The following is a 27590-nucleotide window of genomic DNA, read 5'->3' on the forward strand; positions in this document are numbered from 1 at the left end:
AAGAGACTGACTAGAATATCTATGTTCAATATATTTTATTATTAGCATGGATAAGTAGAAATTCGGTTTTATTAACTGTTTTAACATAATTTTGTTTAGATATAATTCTATTTAAATGTCATAACAAATAAAGCTTAAAACTACATTTTTCCCCTTTTTTATGGCGCCTGCAGAAGTATAAATTTGGTTTCATAAACTGTTATTAGATATTTTATGGTATTCATCTGTCATAAATAAAAGTTTAAGCTGTCAAAATTCTTTTTATTACATGATTTTGTTTAGATATAATTTTATTTACATGTTATAACAATAAAGCTTACAACCGTAAATTTCATCATGGCACTCAAATGTTCGCGCTCAAAAGTTGGTGAGCCCTCAACCCCCATTGGCTATTTCCCATTGCCACCAAAATCCTTTGGCTATTTTAACTGGACTCCAGCAGGCGCTAGAGAAATTCCCCTACTTTAAAACCGCAGGTTTATTAGTTATGGAAAATACAAATTGATTAAAAATATGTCATTTTGAGGAGTGCTTTGTCCTCCACTTTACAAGTGAAGAGAAGGTCAAAAGTGTCCTCTTTCCTGGATGTGTGCATAAACTGAACTCTGATGGGGCATCAGAAAACTAATGAATTCGAACCTGTCTTATGGATCAAGCAAGGTGCAAGAAATGTATGGTGGATTATTTCATTAGTCATTGTTCCACTTAGAGCAGGGGTTTTCAACCTTTTCCTCTCCACATCCCCTTTCGGCTATTTGTAATTTCAGTAATGTACCACCTTCACTTTGTATAACATGGAAAACAAAACCCTAGATAAACTGTGCAGAGGGGAAGTAAGTACATAACTTTCCTGACATAACCAATAATATTGTAAACAAAGAATTCCATAAAAAAATAAAGACTTTTTTTTATATTTATTTACCTCTGGCTATGCAGTACCTTTTCAATGTTATGGTACTGAGCTACAAATCCAAAATACATTATTATTACATCAGCTGCAAAGGTAGTTAATGAAATGGCTGAAACTGTTTTCATTAACTATCCTAGTTGGCCGAGGAGCAGATTTTGCTAAAGCACATTGAAGGTTGGCATCTAACGTTCATTCGAGTGCCATGGAGAGTGTGTATCCCCTGACACACCCTTAGTGTACCCCCTGGGCAGGTTGAAAACCCCTGACTTAAGAGATACAATGCTAAGGATTTTGAAGCAAGAGATACAATGCTTAGGATTTCAAGACATTGCCAAAGATACTCATCAATAACGGCTTCTCAATCAAGGCATTAGCATAGATTACACATTAATAATGGCTTCTCCAACAGAAAATAAATGGCACGCCAATGAAAACATTACTTTTTTATAATAAAATGAGGTTTTATATATACTTACCAAGTAATTACATAGCTATAGTTTTCAATTAGCACAGCAGCTAAAATTTCAAATTCATGGTAGCAATTATTTTGTTTTGGTGTAGGTAAATGGGCCCACCCACTTTCAGGAAAGTAGGCAAAGACTTTCAATTTGTTCATGCCTTATGTCCATGTTAGGGGAAGTGGGTGGGCTCCCCATCTGTAATTACTTGATAAGTCGATATAAAACCTCATTTTATTGTAAAAATGTCATTTCTGGGCTCAGTTCGTGTTGCTGTGTGAAATAATCCTTAAGTTCATTATTTCTAAGGTAAATGATCTAACACATACCAGAGAAAAATAAATTCAGGAAGATGTCAGTATAACTGACTCGCTCACCCTAATAAAAAGAGTGTCGGTATGGTAACTGGGGCGAGTGAGACCACTACCACGACCTCTTGCCATTTAGAACTCTCCCACACCAAAATCCCCCTCCTGCGAGAGCCGATCCATAGGCGGAGACGGCAACTACTACTACTACACCCCACGCCACGCAGACTGCCGCACCTCTGGTGGTCATCCTTTTTCGTTAGCTCGAATAAGTAACACGTGCCTTCCTTTGCTCTGTGTTGTGCCCCCATTTTTCTGGATTTACTACATCATGGAACGTGCAGCTATCGCCGCAGCTAAGTTAAGTACCCGAAAGGTCTGGATTTAGTTTTTGTCAGCCAGGGACCTGTGTTTTCCGTTTTTTAGGTCCAAATACGGTCGCCCGGTCTGACGCATGGCGGCCATCGGCTCGCCTCGTGTTTGGTTAAATTTCCCAGTCCTCCATACTGGGACATCTTCCATGGTTTTTAGCCTCTCATGGGTTCTTTGTCACGTGTTACACTAGTTCTTTTTAGTTTTTGCATCGTATTTATGGAATTTTAGGGATTTCACAGCCCATGCCTTGGATCTAGTTCATGCATGCATGTCTCTTTGTCTAGGTATATAGGTGCTAGAGTGTTTGATTTTCCTAGTCCAGCATCCTAGCCTTTGCTCTCCATTTTATATCGGCTATGGCTAGCTTTTGAGTAGTCGGCTGTTCCTTCAGAACTGGCCTTCTCCTCCTGGACTTCTTTTTCTCTCACTCATGTTTTCCCTCTCTCTCTCTCCTTTTACGACGTAAAAATTTTGTTTTCATATTTTGGGTTAGCTGTTAGGGCGACCAGTGCCTAGGCGGTTTTGTTGCATTTATCTTTATCTACAGTTTTGTTGCATTTTCGCCCTATGGTACTGTTGGGCTCACGTGGTCACTGGCCTAGTCGGTTTTGTTGCATTATCACCTATTGGTCCACTTGTGATCGCGTGTTTCCTCTGGTCGCCCTAGCCCCAGTTCCCTTCCTCCCCTCCCGTGCGGAAGGGGGGGGGTCTGCCCGGGCTCGCTTACGGTCGCTATGGCAACCATTCGAGCACCTCCCACCCCCTCTCCCTGTATGAGGGGGTACCCGGGAGTTCGGGACAGCTGGGATACTGGTGGACCACGTTTTCGCCTCGGGCTCTGGGGGAGCTCCGGCGTGGTAGGGGGTTGGGGTTGGCCACCCCTCCCCCCGGCCGCTTCGGTCTTCTCCGGCGTGCTCCGTTCTGATTTCTCTCCCTCCTCATTCGATGTTTTTTCCCCCGTCACCAGCGGACGGGACACCTGCTCACTAATCCGGGTGTACCTTCGGTTGTTGTGGGGGATGGCTGGCTCCGCCAGCCACCGGAGTGGAGATGAATTCAGTTGGTCCTAGAAGCTTACCCAGTACCTCCTTTCCGCTATCGGCGGAGCGCCTGCTTGCTATCCGGGCCCTCCTCTAGTAGTCGGAAGGGGGGGAGTATATATTTATGGCGGAGCTATACGCTCCTCTTTATGTAACTTTTACTAGTTTAAGTTTGTGACATCCTCCTCCATTCTCCGGCGTGGTATACTACTCCTCGAAACTCTCTATGGGTATATAAAAACATCTGGTTGGATCTTTTCCCTCTCTCCGGTGTGCACCGGAGATCCCAACCAGACATGGAGGTCCTAGACTTTCTTCCACATGTAGTTCAGGGGAGGATTATGTCCAATATTTTAGTGTACTCCGGCATGCAACGGAGTATTACAGTAGTACTGTAAGTGTATAACGTTGATACTTATGTATCTTTTCACTTACAGGCTACTAACTGTCAGGAGGCGGGGTGTAACGCCGTCCTTCAAGACCCCTGCAGCCATGAAGTTTGCAGGACCCACGCGCCGTGCGCTACCCGCCATGAGGACCTGTTCGTATGGCATCACGAGGCTTGCACCAACTGCTATGACCTTGTGAGCCAATTTCTGGACGGAGTAAGTATATATCGATATAGGTTTGCTCTCGTTCGTCATATATACTGCTGCATACCCTAATTTTAAGCTTTATTTGGTCATACTATTCTATTTTGTTAATGATTTGTCCTCGAGGCTTCGTTGTAAGGGCTACAATGACCCTCTCTTCCAAGCTGCCGCCATCAAGGAAGTCGCGTTGGCTACCCTGAAGGCCTGGGTAGGCGGCTTCGGGAAGAACGCCCCCAAAGGACAGCCCTACATCCTGGATAAGAAGCTGGCTGTCCAGATCTTCCCCGGCGGAAAGTCAACGGGATACGTGGATCCCGCCGCGGCAGCTCCGACGATTGCCTCCATCCAACAGCAGGTGGAGCAAGCCTTGGTTGGCGAAGGAAGCCAAGACATCGTGGCGGATGTAGCCACGCTAGACTTAAACCTAGAGCCTATGACGGTAGGTGCCGAGAACTTAGTAGTTGACGTAGGTTTGTTGGGCGCCCAAGGGCTTCCCCTTGGGTGCTCCTGGATCTTCTTCCCCTGTCCCTTCGTCATCATCCTTCCAAGGCTTTACGGGATCAGAGATCCCTGCTAGTACGCCTACTGCATCTGTGCCCCCCAAGGTGAAGGGACACAGAGAGCAGAAGACCCTGCAGAAGTCGTCGTCAAAAAAGACGTCGTCTTCTTCCTCTCGTAAGACTCCGGCTTCCTATCCCGGAGCAGAGAAAGTGAAGTCTGAATCTTCACATTCTAAAGGGTCACGAGGCAAGTCCTCTAAGGAGAAGGTCCGCACTCCCACCGAGCCTATACCTTCTCCTGCTGCTGCCGGAACTCCTCCGGTGACTCCTGCCGGGGTCACGGCACCTAGTGCCTTCGATCCCGCTGCCTTTTCAGCAGGCATTTTGCAGCAAATGGGTGATCTGGTCGGATCACTCAGCACGAGTTTCGAACAGAGGTTTGAGCAGATGTTTGCTCAAATCTCTACCTCTCTGAATCAGTCAGGTCAGTCCATCCAGAACCTGACTGAACGTGTGTCCGATCATGATAATCGCCTGGCGGGCCTGAACCAGACACCTCAGGCCGACCCCCCGGTAGCAAGAACTGGTATTGTCCAGTTGCCAGCTTATGACACCCTTCCCGCCTTCTCTATGAGTAATCCTTGGAGGGTAGCAGCCTATGCTCCCTTCAAGGACGGCATGATTTCAATTCCGGAATGTGGAACTAGAAGGATCAAGGACTTCGAGTTCCACCCAGCCGGATTAACGCCTCCTTTCATGGGATACGCGAGGCTGACAGAGACAGCTCTTAATAGGGAGGATAAAATCCCTAGAGAAACTGTCCTATATAGTCGAGATCAAGCTCAAAGGGAATGGGTGCATTGCTTGGAGGACTGGGACTGCTCCAACACCAGCCTCCAAGCATTCAAAAGCCCCGTTCACTATCTTTGCCACAGAGGAGGAGGCACCACTCCTCTTTACGACAAAGTTAATGGAGGTCACCATGCAAGCGGGTATGAAAGATGAACCCCTCCCACAGCTCAAGGAAGCAGATCCTACGTCTCCTCTCTTCCCGGCGTTCGGTGACCTGTGGGAGAACCTGCCGGCTACCTTCACGGTAGGTAAACTTAAACCGGACTGTGCTATGGAACAGTTCGGTGAGAAGTTGCCCAGACTGCCAGATAACCTAATTCAGGCAGAGTTTGAGGCAAGGACCAAGCTTGGAAGAACACTTAACTCTCTGGTCACGACCGAAGTGGCTGCCTTAACTTACGGCTCGGAGCCTCTCTTTAAGATTCTGGCCAAGTCTCAAATGCAAACTGTTCAATCAGATGCATATGACTTTATAGTAGCAAGGAGGAACTGCCGGAAGCATGTCCTCCAAGAAGCTACAATCCGGCATGAGCCGAATAAGCTGCTCGCCTCTAACATCTGGGAAGCAGACCTCTTTCCGGAGTCGGCGGTCAACGAGGTGCACCACGAAGCGTCGAGGCTTAACCAAAGCCTCAGAGCTCGTTGGGGTATCTCTGCTAAGATGAAGCCTGAGAACTCTTCCTCCTCTAGCAAGAAACTAAAAAAGTCAGAGAGGTTCCAGCCGTACCAGAAACAACAGCAGCAGCAACACTTTGCACAGGCTGTTCCGGTCGCTCAACCAGGTCAACCATCAACATCCAAAGCTCAGAGCCAGCCCATTCTCTTGCTGTCCCCACAAGGTCAGCCCTCGACCTCGTAAGCTGTTTCCCCGGCATTTAACCCGGTGTTCGAAGGCCAAGCTTTCAGGTTTGCTAGGGAAAGCAGGGCCAGAGGTTCCTTTCGGCAACGAGGCGCAGGAAGAGCTACAAACAGAGGTAAGCACTTCCGTGGAAGACGCGGAGGTCATCCTGCACAACAGCAGTGAGATCTCCCAGGTAGGAGGGAGGCTGTTCCTCTTCCGCCACAGGTGGGGGTTCAGCAAATGGGCACAGAGCATTGTGTCCAAAGGGCTGGGTTGGAGTTGGATTAAAGGTCCCCCTCCAACCAAATCATTCCTTCAGCTACCATCAAAGGAATTGGCAGATTACGCAGAGGAGCTCCTTCAGAAAGGAGTAGTGTCGAGAGTCAAGAATTTAAAATTTCAAGGACGCTTGCTCAGCGTGCCAAAGAAAGGCTCATCAAAAAGAAGAATAATCTTAGACTTGTCCCAGCTAAACTTATTCACTCGCTGCGACAAGTTCAAAAAGCTGACCATCTCACAGGTACGGACCTTACTTCCCCGTGGGGCCGTCACCACCTCTATCAATCTTACAGACGCATACTATCATCTCCCAATCGTGAAACGCTTTCGCCCATACCTAGGCTTCAAGCTGGGAGGCCAGGCATTCTCTTTCATAGTGATGCCCTTCGGGCTGAATGTAGCCCCCAGGGTATTCACGAAAATAGCGGAAGTAGTAGTTCAACAACTGAGATCACAAGGGATAATGGTAGTAGTGTACCTCGACTATTGGCTGATTTGGGCATCAACCGTCAAGGAATGCCTCAAAGCCACAAACAAGGTAATTCAATTTCTGGAACATCTAGGGTTCCAAATAAACAGAACGAAGTCCAGACTCACTCCGGAGACTCGTTTTCAGTGGCTAGGCATCCAATGGGACTTATCCTCCCACAATCTGTCAATTCCGGTAGTCAAAAGGAAAGAAATAGCCAAGTCAGTAAGGCAATTTCTAGAAAACAAACAGGCTTCAAGGAGGAACCAGGAAAGAATCCTAGGTTCCCTCCAGTTTGCTTCAGTGATGGACGTCCTACTGAAAGCAAGGCTGAAAGACATAAATAGAGTTTGGCGCTCAAGAGCAAATGTCAAATCTCGAGACAAGTTGTCAGTAATCCCGCAAATCCTTCGCAACCATCTTCGTCCATGGGCGAAGGTAAAAAACCTGTCCAAGTCAGTTCCTCTTCAATATCCTCCTCCGGCGTTAACTATCCACACCGACGCCTCACTAAGCGGTTGGGGAGGATACACTCAGTTCAAATAAGTTCAAGGAACTTGGTCACTCCAGTTCCGCCAGCTCCACATAAATGTATTGGAGGCTATGGCAGTATTTCTCACTCTGAAGAGGCTCCTTCCACCAAAGAATTCTCATATAAAACTGGTTTTGGACAGCGCAGTAGTAGTACACTGCATCAACAGGGGAGGATCCAAATCAAAACATGTGAACCATGTCATGATAGCCATTTTCTCTCTAGCAAACAAGTACAAATGGCATCTATCCTCCACCCACTTGGCGGGAGTAAGGAACGTGATAGCAGATGCCCTGTCTCGATCAGTTCCTCTAGAATCGGAGTGGTCCCTGGACAACAAGTCGTTCCAGTGGATACGCCGGAGTGTTCCGGGTCTCCAAGTAGACCTTTTTGCCTCCCAAGCGAACCACAAGCTCCCTTGCTATGTGGCCCCCAACCTGGACCCTCTGGCCTATGCCACAGACGCCTTGTCCATAGACTGGAATCAGTGGAGGAAGATATACATCTTTCCTCCAGTGAATCTTCTATTGAAAGTACTGAACAAACTCAAGACTAGTAGCCCCGAATTGGCCAAAGAGCAACTGGTATCCTCTGCTTCTGGAATTGGGCCTTCGACCTCGACGGATTCCCAATCCCAAACTATCTCAGTCAGTACAAATGAGGACTGTGTTCGCTTCCTCAGGAATTCTCAAAACCCTAACTTTATGGACTTCATGAAGTTTGCGGCTAAAAAAGATGCAGATATCGATTCCCAGAATATCCTCTTCTTGGAATCAGATAAGAGGGAATCAACTTTGAGACAGTACGATGCTGCTGTTAAAAAGTTAGCATCTTTCCTGAATGAGACAAACACCACAACCATGACAGTGAATTCAGCTATATCCTTCTTCAGATCCTTATTTGAAAAAGGATTAGCAGCTAGCACTATTACCACTAATAAATCAGCTTTAAAGAAAATCTTTCAGTTGGGTTTTCAAATAGACTTGACAGACTCTTACTTTACGTCTATTCCCAAAGCTTGTGCTAGACTTAGACCTTCTGAAAGACCTACTTCAGTATCATGGTTCCTAAATGATGTCCTCAAACTGGCTTCAGACACTGACAACTCTTCTTGCACATTCATAATGCTACTAAGAAAGACGCTATTCCTGCTAAGCTTGGTCTCAGGGGCCAGAATTTCAGAACTGTCAGCTCTATCCAGGGATGTGGGGCATGTAGAGTTCCTTCCTTCAGGAGAAGTTTTGCTTTCCCCGGATGGTAGTTTTTTAGCAAAAAACGAGGATCCTTTAGCGAGGTGGGCCCCTTGGAAGGTCATTCCTCTTCCCCAAGACCCTTCTCTTTGTCCAGTAATGACCTTACGAGCCTTTCTGTCTAGGACATCCTCTAGATCCTCAGGTCCTCTTTTTATGAGGGAAAAAGGTGGCACTTTATCAGTAAAAGGTATCAGGCAGCAGATCCTTTACTTCATTAAACAAGCAAATCCTGAATCATTCCCAAAAGCACATGATATCAGGGCAGTAGCCACCTCTATTAATTATTTTCAACATATGAACTTTGATGAACTAAAGAAATATACTGGATGGAAATCACCGACAGTCTTCAAGCGTCACTATCTAAAGTCATTGGAATCTTTAAAATTTTCAGCAGTGGCAGCGGGAAACATAGTTTCCCCAGACTCTGCACAGTAGTCGTAGTTGAAGATCCAGATCTCCTATCTACCTGCCTCAACTAATATTTCACTTAACCTACCGTTACGCTCTATATGGTTCTCTAGCCTTGGCTGCTATGATTATGATCATGGTGGTGTGTCCCTTATTTTTCTGCTAGGGACACCCACATCATTATTGTATATTATGAAATGTCCTTGGGTGTTGCTCTCCTTATTTTTATGCTAGGGTAGCACACCTTTATTGTTTATTATAAATTTGCATTTTGTTTTGATATTAGTGAGTATTTACCCATGTATTATCCTAACTCACTATCCTAGATAAGTTATCATTAAATAATATAATTTAATTTTAAGTTAGCTATAAGTCACCTTTAATTTTGTTAAGCTAATTTTTTGTATGATAACTTATGTCTTTTACATTATACTTATTAATTTTATTTTATAGTTTCATAGAGACCCTTTCTGTATTTTCAATCTTGTGCTGTTTCTCTGGTACTATTTCACACAGCGACACGAACTGAGCCCAGAAAAAGGATTTTGACGAAGGAAAAATCTATTTCTGGGCGAGGGGTTCGTGTCGCCCAGTGAAATAATCCTTAAGTTCATTATTTCTAAGGTAATTGATCTAACACATAACAGAGAAAAATAAATTCAGGAAGATGTCAGTATAACTGACTCGCTCACCCTAATAAAAAGAGTGTGTCGGTATGGTAACTGGGGCGAGTGAGACCACTACCACGAACCTCTTGCCATTTAGAACTCTCCCACACCAAAATCCCCCTCCTGCGAGAGCCGATCCATAGGCGGAGACGGCAACTACTACTACTACACCCCACGCCACGCCGACTGCCGCACCTCTGGTGGTCATCCTTGTCGTTAGATGCCAATCTTGGGCTGCAGGGCAGGACATAGGGGGGGATTTCACTGGGCGACACGAACCCCTCGCCCAGAAATAGATTTTTCCTTCGTCAAAATCCTTTAATTGTTCACTTTAAATCTCCAGGTTCGCACTGTATCAGATCTAATCTATGCAATAGAATGAGCTCAGTAGTTATGGCCAACCAAAGGTTCACAGGTGCACATGTGTGAACACTCATTTTTTATTTAAAATTTCAGATTTGGTACATCTGGGGATATCACAACTGTTTGGGTTCTATAATTAATGGGTTAACTTTATTTTATTGTACTTTTCAAATCTATATTTAATCTAATATTTACTACAATTGTAAATTGGAACCAGGTAAATTAAATTTACAGGTAAACTAAATTTCTACATGGCTGACTTCTTGAGAAAGTTTTTAAATGAAAAAATATAAAACAATATATTTTCTGCTTACATCAAGAGACCATCCAGAATCTTTTGGTTCTTCAATCCAATATCTGCTACAGATTCTTTATTTGTTGCTTCAGCTAATTCTTCATTTACTTCCATAATCTCCATTAAGAACTCAGGATCCAAATCTATCTACAAATAAGAAATAAATAAAATGGTAAAAAAAGTTAACAATTTAGCTTCAGATTTTGCAGTTGCAATTAGAAAATAGGTTATGTGAACAGTATTTACTTCCAGTTGCTCGAAAAATTTTTTGTTACCCACAAACTTCATTTCACTAAAGTAAAAATACACAAAAACAAACCTCTCTCTCACACCTGTGAGCAATGCCAAGACCAAATATGTGGGTCAGACTTTTAACCCCTTGCATTTGGTCATGATAACGTAAAGCATGATAATAGCTTTGAGTATTTGATAAGGACTGGTTCAGGTGAGAATTTGAAAAAATTTTGCATGAAAATATTTGAATAACTTGAATGAGCCATGCAGTCAACCCCCACTTATTTGCAGTACTAAATTTACAGCTTCACTTATTTGTGAATTTTTATGTGAAATATATATCCACATTTTTTGTGGAAAATTTGCCTATTCAGGGAATTTTTCATAGAGAAATATCCACTAATTACTCTATTTTCATGACTACATTTTACATGATAAAAATATTAAAAAAGGCAAGTACTATAAGCATTTTTAGAGTGGGTTTTTGGTGTTTGAACTATCAAAATACACATAATTAAGCGTTTTTAGTGGAGGTGTCAAGTACTATTCACAGATTTTAGCTATTTGTGTGGCATTGTGGTACACATCCCCCGCAAATCTTGGGGATTGACTGTAAATGACTTGTAACAACTCTTATGACAACACTCACACTTTAGCTCAGGATACAGGGAGATTAGTGTGACTTGAGATTTCATGGGGGAATACATATACTACATCTCTAGATCCCAGAACACCTTGTATATATTTGCCCATAAATATACTTGGGGATTGCTGCTGATTTTAATGCTTGTCTTTTATGATAGTACGTATGTCAGTTACAGTAATTGTAACATTGCAAGGTAAAAAAGAAAGGTATTACAAAGAACTTGTATGTATAACTCATCCCAGTACATCTCATAAATATTTTAATATAAATATACTCAGGGATTGTTGTTGATTTAATTTCTTATCTGTTGTGATATTATGTGAGCTATATAATTGTAATTTTACAAATAAAAAAAAAACTAATAAAAAGAACACATATACAGGCAGTCCCCGGTAACTGGCAGGGGTTCTATTCCAACAGCTTCTATTCCAGTCGCGGATAACCGAAAATCACCTTTGGTGCATATCGGCACCAATAACTGGATTTTGGTGCCGATAAAAGGATAATGGTGCCTCTGTTAGGTATATATTGGCGCCATTACTCTATTCAGCGCTGTGCTGATTTTTGCACGCTAGACAAGCACCATAAAACCAGATTGCTGATAACCGAGGACTGCCTGTAATTCACTAAAATAGGCATTTGTTCCTACACCATATAGTAAAAACCTTCCGTCCTTTACTTAGGATAGATTGCAGCTCAGCTGAAACTACCGGCTAATACATTCTTTTCTATACCGAGGTAGTTACCATGCCGGTAGTTGCCTGCCCGGGGGTGGGGAAGCACTGCCTCCCCACCAGCTCACTGAGTCGTCACTTTGATTGCAGCCAGCAGCGAGGAAAGACCTCGCTGTCTTGTTGAAATTATTCATAACATTCTTTTTCTCATTCTAGATGAATGCGAGCATGTCTGACAATATGGTTATGCATTCCTGCCCTGGTGTCCCGGGCCGTAGGTATGGGATTTTCATGAGCAGTATTGATAAGAGACCCTCACTTCCTTTGTCCTTCTTGCAGGGGGCATTCCTGTACATCAGAATCCCCCTGTGAGGAGTGTCATACCTGGTCACCTGCTCAGTGGGTTGAGTATCGCAGGCGGCGAAGTAAGAAGAAAAAAGGGATTCTTTGCCTTTGAGTTCTTCCTTGAAGACCAAATGAGCCAGGCCTTCTGCTTCCTTGTCGGGGACCCATTCTTTGGGACCTTCAGCAACTCACTCCTCCGGGAGTGAAGTGCATAAGAGCGACAATTTAACTCCTGGGCAGCCCTTGAAAGACCGAGACCTGCCAGTTTCCCCTGGTGAAACGGGAAGGCCTGGCCCTTCTAAGGATGAGCCTTGTTTTTCAGTATGTGTTGACGACAACCTTCGTGTTTTGTGGCCTTCATTGGGACTTCCTGGCCTGCCATCGAAGGAGAGACTTTTGTCGGCACTCTCCTCTAGGGCTGTGTCTTCCTCCTTAGTCTCCTCGGAGGAATCAGCCTCATCCTCCCATGCCGTTAAGGAAGGCGCCCTTCCCTTTGTGGCGCAGCCCCCAGAGCCCTCCCCTGCGGAGGCTCTTTTCGATGCTGACCAGATCTGTCCTCCTGTCTGGCCGCCCTAGGGGATGCGGGCCCTGCAGCTTTGCCTTGTCCCTGGACGAGGTCCTCGGACTCCTCCTGACACGCCTTCTTCGAGTCAGCAGTGCCTCTCAGAGAAGTAGTAAAGACTTCTCTCAGAGACATGCTGATGCGCGCACTCCTTCGAGAATTACCAGACTTTCATGAGTAAGCTCCTTGTCTTTGTGTGATGCTACGGCATGCATAAAGAAGCCTTCATTGGATTTACTCTTCTCCTCAATGCACAATGCTACAGCAGGAGGCTTCGCTAATTGCATGCTCCTCTGCAGTGCGTGATGCATCAGCACGCGCACAGGAGCCTCCATTGGAAACAGGTCGCACGCCCCCCTTCTAGTACACCTGTGCGTGCTGCAATACAGTGAGAACACCTTCCTGATGCACACCATTCATTTGCGCACCTTGTTACACCTGGACAGCGCGCTCCAACAACATGCATGATTACGCATGCGTCCTTTAGACAGCGCTCACCTGTAACACGTGGTACCCAACGCACTGCTTCACTGCTGCCTCAGCAACAGTGTAAGCGCTCACCGAGGTGCGCTACTGCCCATGCGTGTCACCAGAGCGTCTTTCTAAACACTCCAGCAAGCGCTGTCAGTCGTCAGTATCACCCCCCAGACGAGCTCCTTCTTCGGAACGCTCTTCTTCTTTGTCTACACATGCAACAAGACGTGCATTTTCCCTTGCGCCAATATGTGCACCATTCGCCTGCGCGCACTTACGCACGTTCAGAACCCTAGTGTCGACATAGGCTCATCACCAGGGCATTCGTCAATTGCTTTACCTAGAATATTGGCTGATACTGGCACCCTTGGTGGAACTAATTCTTCTCCACCGAGACAGGGTTCTGGGATTTTGTCACAATCTGGGATCATGGTGAACTACAAGAAGTCCTCTCTAGAGCCCTCTCAACAACTGATGTATCTCGTTATGATCCTTGACAACGTTGCAGGGAAAGCCTTTCCGACACTGGAAAGACTGGAATGCTTCTGAAGTGTTGCTCTGCCCTTTCTTCGACAGTCCCAACTGCCAGCACATCAGTGGCAACAGTTGCTGGGACATCTGGCCTCGCTGGAACGCCTTGTTCCAAACAGTCGGATGCACCTTCGATCCTTTCAGTGGGGTCTGAAGAATCGTTGGTCGCAAAGTCAGGATACTCCTCACGATCTAGTCCCAGTGGAGGAGAACATGTGCTCTGATCTCGAGTGGCAGCTGGACGACACACACCTGTTGAGGGGCTCCCCTCTCCAGTCTTGTCCACCTGATCTGCTCCTGTTCACGGACACATCCAAGGAAGGATGGAGCGTGCACCTACTGTAACACCTGGCTTCGGGCCTATGGTCTGACCAGGAACGACAAGATCATATCAACGTGCTGGAACTTCGAGCTTCCTTCCTGGCACTTCAGCTCTCTTCTGACAGGTCATTCTGTGGCGCTGATGAACAACACCACCACCGTAGTGGCATACGTGAACCGTCAAGGCGGTAATGTGTGTCTGCAGCTATGCCAACTAGCAGTGCAGATTCACGAATGGGCAGCTCTCAACTCGGCAGGGTTGACAGCTCAGTTCATCCCAGGCAAATGGAACATTGCGGCGGACAATCTGAGCAGGAGGACACAGATCATTGGCTCTGAATGGAATTTGGCTCCTCGAATAGCGAACAAAGTCTTGACTTTGTGGGGTTCCCAGTGATAAACCTGTTCGCTACCACTCTAAATCGGAAGCTGCCGATTTACTGCTCTCCAGTTCCAGATCCGGCGGCAGAATTCGAGGACGCGTTCCAGCACCCCTTTTCTGCCACTTTGACTCATAGGCAGGTGTTGAATTGAGTGCGATCCACACTTTCCCTGTCCATGACGCTAGTAGCGCCGAAATGGCCTCGCGTAGAATGTTACCCCAGACCTTCTACTTCTGCTGGTAGAGACTCCGAGAGTGCTTCCGCCACTCCCTGACCTCCTACGACAACCACGTGAGGATCATCCACAACACGCTGAGCTTTTTACATCTCATGCGTGGAGGTTATCCAGCAACTCCTCACAGCAAAATGCTTTTCGCAAGAGGCCGCAACAGCAATGTAAGGATACCTCAGGAAGTCCTCAACATCTGTCTATCAGACCAAGTGGGCCATTTTCTGTGGTTGGTGTCGTCAGAGAGGCTGTTCTCCTCTCGGAGCCTCTATCCCCTTGATTGCTGACTTCTTACTCTACCTCCGGAGAGAGAAGCTCCTTTCGGTCTCGGTGGTAAAAGGCTATCGCTCGGCCTTGAGTCAAGTCCTCAGACTGAAGGGAATCGATCTCTCTTCCTCGGAGGAACTCTCTATGCTCATACGAAGCTTTGAACAGGGTTGTACTCCGGTATTGGCAAAGTCTCCTCCCTGGGACATCGTTGCTGTCCTCAGGTCTTTGAAGAGAGCCCCGTATGAACCGTTGTCCCTGGCATCTGATAGGGATCTCACCCTGAAAGCAGTTTTTATTCTCACTGTTGCTTCCTCCAAGCGAGTCAGTAAGCTTCATGGCCTAGCCTATACTGTTGCTCATACTGAATGCTGGACCAATGCCTGCTTCAGCTTCATCCCTGAGTTTGTTGCAAAAGCCCAGAATCTGGCCCAGGTTGACTCTCGGTTTTCTTTATTCCAGGTTGTGAGCCTGAGCACAGTAACCGAAGACCTAGATGAGCTACTTCTCTGTCCTCAGAAAGCATTGAGGCACTATCTCCAACTGACAAGCTCTACTCGACCCACCTTACAACATCTCTTTGTAAGTACTGGCCCGTCAAAGAAGAGGGTTACAAGGAATACCATTTCACATTGGATTCAAGAGGTGATTTGCCGTACCCTCTCCCCTCCCTTTTCTCCACTTACTGGTGGTACCAGTCGAGTGAAGACTCACGATGTGCGTGGAATGATCATATCTCTTGCCTTCAAGAAGAACCTCTCTGTTACCCAGGTGATGGAAGCTGGCCCATGGTCTCACCCTTCCACCTTCACCAGGTTCTACCTTAGAGACTGTACCCACAGCTACCTCGACACAACTGACCTTGGTCCTGTGGTAGCTGCTCAGCAAGTGGTTTAACTGCCTCCGTGCCCTCAGAGGTCGGAAGTATCGAATTGAGGATCAAGGTTCCGTATCAGACTGGGGGTGAATGTGAGAGTATGATTGGCCTATTTTCTTTTCACCTTTCCCCCCTTACTTGGGGCCACAGCATTAAAACCCGTTCTCCAGCACCGATTTCGATACTGGTAAGAATTCCATGTCCAACTAGTGGTTGTTTTGTAGACACACAGAAGTCAGTCTCCACACTCCTTTCCAAGGGGAGGTGTGCAGCAACCCAACAAATCCGTTATGATTATATAGCCTAGTTTTGGTTGCCAGAGAGAGTTCTACGCTCATGCCTTTGATACCCAGGCCGTCAGCCATCAGGTCACACTCACCATGGCTCGTGGGGTGAAGTATCCCTGACCCCAAGCTATAAGCCTGGATCCTGGCATCCCGGGTTCCATTCTCAGCCAGTGAGACAGGAATTCCATCCCTGCCTTAGGATGAGTCTCCTAAGTAAAGGATGGAAGGTTTGTATACGGTGTGAACCGGTCGTAAGCTTCGAACAAGGGAGTTTGGTAGTTAACTGCTTGTCCGACAGTCCGCACACCGCGTGACTGGGAGGTGAAGATCCACTTTGCTTTAGTCCCAGGAAAACACAGAGTGAGGGGTGGCATGAGGTGGGACTATGTGTAAAGGACCTCAGGTTTGTATAGTTAGGAAAAATACAATTTTCGACAAATTGTTATTTGTTCCGATACGAATACAAACCATCGGTCCTTTACAATAGGAAGACTCATTTCTTGGTGGGTGGAATCTGAGTCTTATGAACAGACTGGTGTTCGTCCATTCTTGGTTCCCTCCCTGGTCGTAAGAGCAGAGGGAGGGATCCTAGCCTCTGCCCAATGATCGGGGTTTGTACCGCAGGATCAATGGTCAGACCTCTGGACCCAAGTAATAAGAGGGAGGCAAGCGTACCTCTTAAAACTAGCAAGCAAGAACTTGTTCCTATTGCAAGAGGCAATATGAAGTCATGGGTTTGTCTCTTGTTGCCTTCCACTTCCCTCCCCTTGTTGGGGGAAATGCTGGATATTTGCTCCTATCCCTAATGAAAGGGATAGGATGGGGCTTGGTCGAGTAGCTCACCTGCATCGCCTCCTGTTCCAGCGTAGTGACGACCGCGTCTCTCTGCCCACAGGTAGAGGGAAAGAAAAAGATGGGGAAGAGAAGCCAGTCACACTCTCATTCACTCATCCATTCATGCAGTCACACAAGGATGTGATGCTATTCTGTCCGCTCGGGTGCTGGGTAAGCTACACAACGTGTTGAGCAGCCACCACAGGTCCCAAGGAAAAAGTGTCCAAGGACCTGTGGGCTATATCCCGAAGGTAGAAGGAGGTGAAGGTGGTCTAGTTGGACCAGACCCCTGCCTTCAGGACCTGCGCCACGGAGAAGTTCTTGCGGAACGCAAGGGAAAGACCAATACCCCTGACTTCGTGGGCTCTCGGACGAAGGGTACGGATGTCGTCGCTACCATCAGCTTCGTACGCCCTCCTGATCACCTCATGCAGCCAGAAAGAAAGTGTTCTTGGATACTTCTTTCTTGGTCACCCCGGTGCTAACGAAGAGGCGTTGACACTCAGGCCTGAGGTGCCGAGTTCTCTTCAGATAGCGCCGTAGCGCCCTCACAGGACAAAGCAGCATCTCATCCGCATCGTTGTCAGTGAAGTCCATTAGGGAGGAGATTGTGAAAGACTCGAACCGGTCATCAGGGACCGAAGGATTCGGAGTCTTCGCTACAAAGTACGGGACGAAATCGAGCGTCACAGATCCCCATCCCCTTGAATGCTTGGCGTTGAAGGAAAGACCATGCAGTTCCCCTACTCTCATCGCCGATGCCAGGGCCAGCAAGAAGAGGGACTTCGAGTCAGACTCCTAAGGACGAGAGTTACGTCCCACCCCGGGGGCCTGAGTTCCCTGGGTGGGCAAGACTTCTCGAAGCTCCTCATAAGCAGGGAGATCTTGAACGAATTAGAGATATCCACTCCCCTCAGGACTAGGGCCAGGGCGGCTCTGTATCCTTTGACTGTGGGGACGGAGAGGAGCTTCTCTTGGCGAAGAAACACGAGGAAATCCGCCACTTGCTGAAGAGTGGCTCTGAGAGGAGATAGACCCCGTCTGCGACACCAACCACAGAAGACAGCCCACTTTCCCTAGTACACAGCTGCAGAGGACTGTCTGATGTACCCAGCCATCTCTGTTGCTGCTCGGCGAGAAAAGGCTCTCGCTCACAAGAGATAGTGGATAATAGCCAGCCGTGAAGATGTAGGGACTGGACTGACTGGTGGTACCGTTCCACGTGTGGCTGGACAAGAAGGTTGTGCCAAAGGGGAATCTCTCTCGGTGGTTCTGCAAGCAGAGCCAGCAGGTCCGGGTACCAACTGGCCTGAGGCCATTTGGGAGCCACCAGGATCATCCGGAGATTCAGGGTGGCCAGCACTTGGCTGATCACCTTGCGAATAAGGCAGTAAAGGGAAAGGCGTACGCAAAAAGGTTGTCCCATGGGTGCTGAAGAGCGTCCTCTGCAGCTGCCCATGGGTCCAGCACAGCCGAGAAGAAAACCTGAAGTTTCCTGTTGTGCCGGGTGGCGAACAGATCCACTACTGGACGCCCCCACAGGTTGAAGAGCCTTTCCGCCACGTCTGGGTGTAGGGACCATTCGGTCCCTATCACCTGATCCCGACGGCTGAGCTTGTCTGCTACTACATTCCTCTTGCCTGGAATGTAGCGGGCTGACAGCTCTACAGAGTGGGCCACGGCCCACTCATGCACCTGCAACGTCAACTGGTGCAACGGGAGGGACACTAGGCCCCCTATTTGTTGACGTATGCCACTACCGTGGTGTTGTCGCACATCAACACCACCGAGTGTCCCACCAAGTGGTCCTGGAACTCTTGGAGAGCGAGGAACGCTGCCTTGAGCTCCAGGATGTTGATGTGAAGGTGCTTGTCGCGACGATCCCACTCTCCTGTAGCCAGCAACTCCTCCAAGTGTGCGCCCCATCCCTCGGTTGACGCGTCTGAAAACAGCAACATCTCTGGGGGGGGGGGGAGTGCGGAGAGGCACTCCTCTTAAGAGGTTCCTGTCGTCCTGCCTCACCTCCTCCATGAGGGACACGGGGAAGTACAGTGGATCTCTTGCCTGTGACCAACTCTCCTTTAGTCTCCACTGGAGAGACTGTAGGTGAAGACACCCGTGACAGGTGGGCGATCACGACTTGCCACTGCTGAGCTGGCTGTTCTTGCTGAGACATGAACTGGTAGGCTACCTCCCTGAATCTGCTGATCCGCAAGTCTGTGGGGAAGACTCGCCCTGCTACCGTGTCGACTGGCATTCCCAGGTACAGTAGTACCTCGAGATACGAAAGGCTCTACTTACGAAAAACTCAAGATACGAAAGCCAATGTGAAAAATTTTACTGCTCTACATATGAAAAGTTTTCAAGATACGAAAGGTTGTTGCTGTAAATTCCTGAGATTCGCCCGGACCACCGAGAACAATTTTAAAACTCCCGCGCCGCCAACTGAGTAAACTCGCCACCATCCTCCCGCTCTCCCATTGGTTCCTGATGCTAGTCACCCCATAAGGTCCTGCTCTCCTATTGGTCAGCATCTACCCCTTGTGCTTTAAGTATTCTATTGGTAAAAGGTTGCTGTAAATTGAAAAACTTATTCATGCAATACATTTAATAAAAAAAAAACATTAGGTAAAGATAGAATAAAGAATAGAAATGAATGGTTATTATACTGTTTGGTAGTTTCAGTAGTTGAAGAGAGATAATGAAAATTTATGGCTTACTGTGTAAAAGTGATTGCTTGGCGAATGTTCGATACTCGTAAGTGCTGGATGTAAACAGACGTTTGGAAGCTTTTTTTTGTTTGTTTATTATAGTTAATGGTTACTTAATAATTATTTGAAATGAGTACATCCAATACATTTAATAAAAAAAATTGTGAATTAGATATCATAAAATATAAAATAAATCAGCTCTCAACAAATACGTAATTTTTAGAATTCTTCTTCTGTTTTATTATTACATTACGTATACGTATGTTTCATTATAGCTGTCAGTAACTCGGTATCTCCATTAGGTAAAGATAGAATAAAGAATAGAAATGAATGGTTATTATACTGTTTGGTGGTTTCATTAGTTGAAGAGAGATACTAATGACAATTTATGGCTTACTGTGTGCTAGGAAAAATGATTACTTGGCGCTCGTTCGATACTCGTAAGATGGGTAGGAGCTGAATGTAAACAATCGATTGGAAGGTTTGTTTTTTGTTTGTTTGTGTATTATAGTTAATGATTAATTAATAATTATGTATTTGAAATTAGTACATACTGATTATTTATACATTTTATTGGTATATTCTAAGCTTTTAGCTCTTAGGTTTAGATGTCAGAATCATAGACTAGGCTACAGTATCAACCGCTACAGGCAAAATGGCTTATTGCTAATTGGACATATGCTAAAGTCCTAATATATGCAGTAAAAATGGGGTTGAACATTACATGCAGTTGAATATTACTCAAGTATGTACAGTATTTTGCCTTTTTGGAGTCATATTTCTTCCGTCGTAACCCTAGAACATGTGTTTTAGGCCTGGAAATGTAATTTACTGGGGTGTTTTTGGAGGGCTTGGAACGGATTAGCCATTTTACATGTAAAATGTGTTCCAAGATACGAAAAAATCATGATACGAAGGCCGTCTCGGAACGGATTAATTTCGTATCTCGAGGTACCACTGTACATACTTCATCCTCTGCTTGGGCTCGAGATCGGACTTCTCAAAGTTCACCACGATCCCCAGATTGCGGCAGAACTCGAGGAGTCGATCACTGTCCTGTAGCAACTGCGAGCGGGAGCTCGCCAAGACCGACCAGTCGTCGAGATACCTCAGAAGACGTATCCCTGACGAGTGGGCCCAAGCAGACACCAGAGTGAACACTCGCATGAACACCTGTGGGGCGGTTGAGAGACCGAAGCAAAGTGATCTGAATTGGTACACTGTCCCGTCAAGGATGAAATGGAGGTACTTCCTGGAGGATTGATGGACGGGTATCTGGAAATACGCGTCCTTCAAGTCCACCAAAAGCATGAAGTTGTTCTCCCTGATGGAGTCGAGCACGGACCGTGCCGTCTCCATCGTGAACCGAGACTGGCGAACAAATCGGTTCAGGAGAGAGTGCGCTCAGCATGGCTTGGACTTCCTGCCGAAGGGCTACGTCCTTTGATGTTCCAGGTACGTAGGTCTGAAAGTGGACCGGGTTGGAGGTGATGGGTGGCTGACACTCGAAGGGTAGTAGATACCCCTCCCGAAGGACGTCTACTATCCAGGTCTCTGCTCCGTGGCGCTCCCGTGTTGCCCAATGGCTCGCCAGGCACCACCCCACTTCTGGAAGCAGGTGAGGGGGAACGCCATCCCTAGCGTTTCCCGCCTCTCTTCGACTTCTTCCCAGCTCCTCCTCGTGGGAAGGAGGGCTGGGAGGAGGGCTGATGGCGACCGCTCCTGGAAGAAGTCGAAGGCAGTGTCTTTCCCCTGGGCTTTGACGATGCAATCGTCTTAGCCACAGAGGAAGCGCTAACCAAGCTCTTGGGCTTGGCCGCAGTCGATCGAGGCTGCCCAGCAACTTTGGGACTGCCAGGTGGACTAGACGGTCACTGTCATGGTGCGCCGTCGTTCCACCGCAGCGTCCACCATCTCTCCTGGGAAGAGAGAGGAGGAACTCCACACCGGTCCGTTGCGAAGACCCAATGCCGCCTCATGCCCAGCTGCCCTGGTCACTCGGGTGAGGAATGCGTCCCTACGCCGAAGTACCAGGTTGGCCCACAGGTTTGCTGTCTGGTGGGCGAGGTAAGAGATGGCTCTACCTCCAGACTGGCACAGTCTCCCGAAAGCCGGGTCACCTTCGGGAGTGATATTTCCCGAGGTGGCCACGACCTTAGACACCGTGAGGGACCACAGGTCTAACCAGGAGACTGCCTGGAATGCCGCCATGGCGGTGGATTCCAGTGCAAGTGCCTCTTGCTGCGAGAACCACAAGTTCTCCGACAGGAGCTGCTGCAGAGACACCCCCTGAGTTAGCCTAGCTAGCTCCGGGTTAACCTGTTTGGGCGGCATAGGATCCTCCGATGGCACGTAGAATCTTCTCTGTCGCAGTAGAGGCAGAGAAAGTAGCTTGGAAGACCTGCCGGACCGTAGCGAACCCTCTTGTCCGGAGACAAACGAGTCCACCTGGCCCAGCACCGAGTCAGCCAGAGCTGATCGCGGCAGACCCACCGTCGTCTTGGGTTCCTTCTTAGGAGACCAGAACGACTCGAGCCGGGACGTGGGCTCAGAAGGTGGGAGCAGCGATCCTTTCCCGAGGTCGTGCTGACGAATCAGTGCAATAACCTCTGCAAACGACCTTTGGATCTCGGGAGTGACTGCGTCTTGAGGAGTAGGACCATCAGGTCCCTCCAACAAGAACGCCTCTCGAGACCCTACTGTGACAGACCCCTCCCGGTCTCCTCCTGCCACTTGCGCATACGACCTGGTCGGTCCTAAGACCGTGCCTGGCTCGTAGGGTGTCATGGTGGGACCGTGAGGAGCAATCACCCCGGATCACCTCGTTCTTCCCGGCGTAACCCGAGGAAGTTGAAGGGATCGGAGAGGAAGACCTGACGCTCACCCCTCGCCCACCGGCAGAACCGGTGTGCTTGGGGGGCTGCAGGCGATCGTCAACCCGCAGTGGCGATCGAGCTGCAGGCCTGGTTGCGTGGCTCTCCCGGGGAGAACAGCCCCGGGAGAGCGGCTGGACCGAGAACAACGGCTCCGGTCCTGTGCATCAGAGGAGCTGCTGCTGGTCCCCCTACCCACATGGTCCCGGTGGGAGCAGCGGTCAGGGGACCTGCAGAGACCACCGTCGCGGTGGGAGCGGTGCCAGTCCTCACGGTGCGTCGAGCCGCTGGAACCAGTCGAGGCTGGTTCCGGTGACCGAGGGGACCTCTTCCTAGCCTCAGCCAGCGGCCGGTCTGGGACCTTTGCGTCAACCCTGGTCACCTGCGGATCGCTATGAGAGCGATCACTGGCCTGGCGGGAGTCACCTGAGCGACCCTCGCCAGTCTTCCGCTCCGTGCCTTGGTCCTGGCGCCGAGCGAACTTGGAAGCCTGAGCCTTGGCTGTACGGTCACCTGCAGGTGACCGTACACTCAGTACCTCTCGCGAACGAGAGGCCAAGCCGGAACCTGGTGTAGCAGCAGAATCCCTAGCACCAGGTGAGGAAGTACCGGTGTTAGCCGGTACCCCTCTGGTCCCCGTCTTCTTCTTCCTTGCGGAAGGAGCAGGAGGACCAGAGGAAGAACCCCCTGTCCCACCGGAGTGAGACGGGCCCTAAGATGTTCCTGAGGGAGACTTCTTAGGGGGGGAGGAGGCAGCCTTCTTCTTCCTTGGCTGTGAAGCCTTGGAAGTCGAAGGGGAAGAGGAAGCAGCAGGCGACGATGAAGAAGAAGACGACGACGCCACCTTCCTCCTCTTCTTCGTCAGCTTCCTCAGGACAGACGTCAGGTCCTCCATCCAGGACGGAGCTGGGGCTATTGCCGAAGCAACGCGGCCCGGCTGCACCTGTCCGGAAGGACCTGCGACTGGGGCAGCAACACCACGGGCAGGAATGACGTTGGTAGGGGCTGGTCCAGGCACGGCAGGCACGGCAGGAATGGCAGGTACAGCAGGAGGTGGGACAGCGGTCAGCGACATCCTGGGTACGGGTGGAAGGTCCAGGAGCGAGCTCTTGGGGCACTGAAAGTCAGGGGCTGAGGCGAGAGCGGTGAACCCAGGCGGCGGAGTCACGACCCTCCTCGAGAGATCAGCAATCGGGGCCTGCACCACAGCTGAGGGAGTCACCGTTGTCACGTGCTGGCTGTACACAAGGTGAGGAGGGGCGGCATACCCCGGGGTTGAGACGGTGGTAGTGGTGGTGGTCAGCGATCCATGAGTGACAGGAGCAGCACCCGCCAGGTGAAGCAACAGCCCCGAAACGCTCGGTGTCCCCTGGAGGCCCAGCAAGAACCATACCTGGCCAACGTCGTCGCCTCTAGCAGAAGCACCTGAGGAGGCAAAGATCGGGTTAGGAGGGGTTCCCCCTCGCCCCGGGGGGGGGGGGGGGGGGGGGGGGGGTGGGGGGGGGGGGGGGGGGGGGGGGGGGGGGGGGGGGACAAGTCCCACCCCGAACAAACTGAGGGCCCCGAGTACTCCACGCTCGACGGATCGAGCAAGGAGGAGTGAGAAACCCCCCTCGAAGGGGAAGGAGCCATACGCGGGAGCTGAAATGGCAGCAGGAAGGAAGACAATGTGTCTGTGACCAAGGGAGTCGCCGGAGAACCTTCCGAGAATGCCATGGCAGGTTTACGTCCCTTCCTCCTCCCCTCAAATCGCACCCACTGCTCCTCCGACCAAGATACACATACATCACAGGGCTCGGCGCAAGAGCATTCACGCCCTCAGCACCGAGCACACAATTCATGAGAATCCACTTTGGGGAAAGAGCGGAAGGCCCCACACTTACGGCCCTCCACACCAGGGCAAACTCTGCAGCTGATGGGGGGGCATGGGGAAATCTCCAGCTCACGGGGATCCATATCACAAAAAGAATAAAAATACAAAAGCACACGTACTTACAGTATTTTCAAACACAACACAAACCAAACCAAGTTTGAGAGAGACAAAGCATACGACGAAAGGTGGGCAGAGAGAGGTGAAAAACACGTCCGTCAACCAGCGCGGCCGAAAGCAAAGTGGCTCTTCACCTCCCAGTCGTGCGGTGCGCAGACTGTCGGACAAGCAGCTAACTACCGAACTCCCTTGTTCGAAGCTTACGACCGGTTCCAGTTGCTGCAAGTTACATTCCTATTGTAAAGGACCGATGGTTTGTATTTGTATCGGAACAATGATATTTTTGAAAGTAAAATGTATTTTCCCCTAACCCTACAAACCTGGAGTCCTCTACTTGTATGGTCCTGCCAAACACCCACTCCCTTGATTCAGGGGTCATCACCAAAGTGATGACTCAGTGAGCTGGTGGGTAGGCGGTGCTTCCCCACCGCCGGGCAGGTAACTACCGGTAGTTAACTACCTCAGTATATCAAAAAGGGATTTTGACAAAGGAAAAATCTATTTCTGGGGAGTGACCTGTGTCGCCCAGTGAAATAGTTCCTATAGCACTCATTTCTAAGGTATAAATATTGCTAAATATACTAGAGAAAAAAGCTAATGATTATGCCAGAGTTTCCTGGCTCGCTCACCTTTATTTAGGGTGTCAGTATGGAAACTGGGGCGTGTGAAACCACTATCAGAGGTCCCCTGCCATTTAGTCTCTTCCTTTCTCAATATCCCTCGTCTACAGAGGAGCCGTTATAGGCCATCTACTGCCTGCTACTGCTACAACTAGCGTCTGTTTATCATTCCTGTAGATAGCACCCAAGCTTGGGCCAGATAGGGTGTGGAAGATAGAGGGTGGGTTTCACTGGGCGACACAGGTCACTGCCCAGAAATAGATTTTTCCTTTGTCAAAATCCCTTTTCTGGGCCTAACCTGTGTCGTCCCGTGAAATAGTAACAGAGAATTGGCCCCACTAGCTTGGAATTGTAGTGTAAACCACTTACTAGAATGAAAATAAAAAGGTACTTTTTAATGAAAGTTTCTTAACCCTTAAACGCCGACTGGACGTATTTTACGTCGAGATAAATTGTCTGTCAGGTGCCGACTGGACGTATTTTACGTCAACATACGAAAGTTTTTTTTAAAATTCGCAGAAAAATACTTATAGGCCTACCAGCCTAAAACTTTTGAATCATGCGCCTTGGGGGATGCTGGGAGTTCACGGATCAAGACCTTGTTTTGTTTTGAAGCGTGACCCAGGTGTGCATGCGCGATATCCCTTCTTCTCGCTCCAGCCAGCATCAGTAGCGCACCATCCGAGAGCGATCTTTCGTGAAAAGCGTGTTTTTCTGGACTTGTGCGAGACTTTGAGCATTTGTATTGCTACAGGACATTCATAGATATGTCTCAACGATGTGTGAACCGTGAAAGGCGCGTTTTACCCGTCGGAAGGGATCGTGTAAGGCGAGTTTTGGACCTGGATGCTGGCGAGGGGCCAAGCACCCAGCATGACCCCGCGCCTCAAGGCCGTTCTGTGCGGCCACGTGTGGCTGAAAGTGTTTCAGGAACACATCGTATGCCTTTGGTTACCCCTAGGAAGCATGTGGGCGTCCTTAGGGGCATTCGTAGGCATTTGGGAGGCCTCCAACCAAGGGACATAGACGAGTATCTTTCGGAGCTTGATCGGGAACATGTCGCAAGTCCTCATTTTAATGGCGGATGGTCATCGAGTGATGAGGACATCAGTCCCGATGAAAGTGAGGATGAATATATGCCCCCAATGTCCGTTCGAGGCTCACATCCCGTAAGTGAGCTCGAATTCAGTGGGTTCAGTGCTTACGAGGGGGAATCTGGAGGAGGAGGGGGGGGAGGGTGGGGATACGGGCTCAAGTTTTATCGCAGAGGACGATACAGAAAGTGAGGGCCTAAGTGAGGGTGATGGGCCAACGGGGGTGGGTAGTGTGCATCGTGCCCGCACCCGTGCGCGCGCACGGGCACGTAGAAGGTCGGCTCGTCGCGCCAGCCAAGGTGAAGGTCGGTCGTCGGAGAGTGACGAGGTGGACGGAGGACCCCACCCCTCCTAACATGCACCCCTTCACGGCAACCCCTGGGATGACCGTACCAGTACCCCTGACTGTTTTGGGGTTCATCCAGCTTTTCCTGACGCGGGAATTGCTGGAATACCTGGTACACGAGACGGTGGACTACGCTCGGTACTGCCGGTATGAGCTGAGGACGACCTTGTCGTATTACTGGCGGGGTTGCAAACCTCATTGACATGGCGCATTTTTTTGGGTTTTGGGGCTACACATTTATTTTGGTATGACACCTGCTGTCGACGTCAGGCAATATTGGAGGAGAAATTATTTTTTATGTATGCCGAATGTGCCTGGCGTTATGTCCCGTGATAATTTCCTGGCGTTGGACAGGTACTTCAACGCCTTCAACCGAAGGGCCATACCCCGGAATAACAGTGATCGCCTCATTTTAGTGCGTACAGTGTTGGATTATATCCGTGAGCGGTGTATTAATCTCGTGATTCCTGGAAAGAACCTGTCTTTGGATGAGGGGATGATGCCTTACAAAGGACGTCTTAGTATAAAAGTGTATAACCCCAAGAAGCCAAAGAAATATGGTGTGAAATTCTTTCTCATTACCGAGGCCAACACTGGATACGTTGTGGACTTTTCAGTGTATACCGGGGTCTTCTCCACGCTGCATGACACTGTATTCAACCTTGTGGACGTTTCCGTAACCAGGGATTAATCACCTGTTTATGGATAATTATTATAACTCGGTATCCCTGGGGCCCAGGAACTGTATGAAGCAGGTGTTCACGTCAGTGGTACCCTTCGGTTGGTGGCGTCCGGGGCCCGAATGTCCTCAAGAGGTTCGCTAGTCACCGCAACACCTGGCAAGAGGAGAGACAGAGTGGCGGCGGAAGGGCGCTGTCTTCGTCATCTGTTGGAAGGGTGTCAGACTCGTCCCCATGATTACGACGAGTCGTGAACCCATCCAAGAAGAGATCGTACAGCGGAAGAAGACACGTCGACAGGGCCGAGTTGTGTTTGAGGAGTTTTGTACCCAGCGGCCTACTGTCATTGGGCACTACAACAGGCACATGGGAGGAGTTGATCTCTTTGATCAGCTCATCCAGTACTATCCCTTCGCCAAGAGAACCAGAAGGTGGACACAGAAGCTCCTCAATACATCCTTCAGTTGG

The 27590-nt window shown here is 48.7% G+C and overlaps 1 protein-coding gene across 3 annotated transcripts in view; it reads right to left on the bottom strand.

The window, feature by feature from the left end:
* Nucleotides 1–27590, bottom strand: part of LOC135216725 (iron-sulfur cluster co-chaperone protein HscB-like) — a 110143-nt gene that overhangs the window by 8991 nt on the left and 73562 nt on the right. For all 3 annotated transcript variants that reach the window (XM_064252184.1, XM_064252183.1, XM_064252182.1), the window contains exon 3: nt 10164–10291. In XM_064252184.1, the coding sequence (XP_064108254.1) occupies nt 10164–10291 (128 nt within the window). The remainder of the gene's footprint in view (nt 1–10163; nt 10292–27590) is intronic.

The sequence above is a fragment of the Macrobrachium nipponense genome, chromosome 6 (genome assembly GCF_015104395.2).
Source record: "Macrobrachium nipponense isolate FS-2020 chromosome 6, ASM1510439v2, whole genome shotgun sequence".
Classification (NCBI taxonomy): domain Eukaryota; kingdom Metazoa; phylum Arthropoda; class Malacostraca; order Decapoda; family Palaemonidae; genus Macrobrachium; species Macrobrachium nipponense.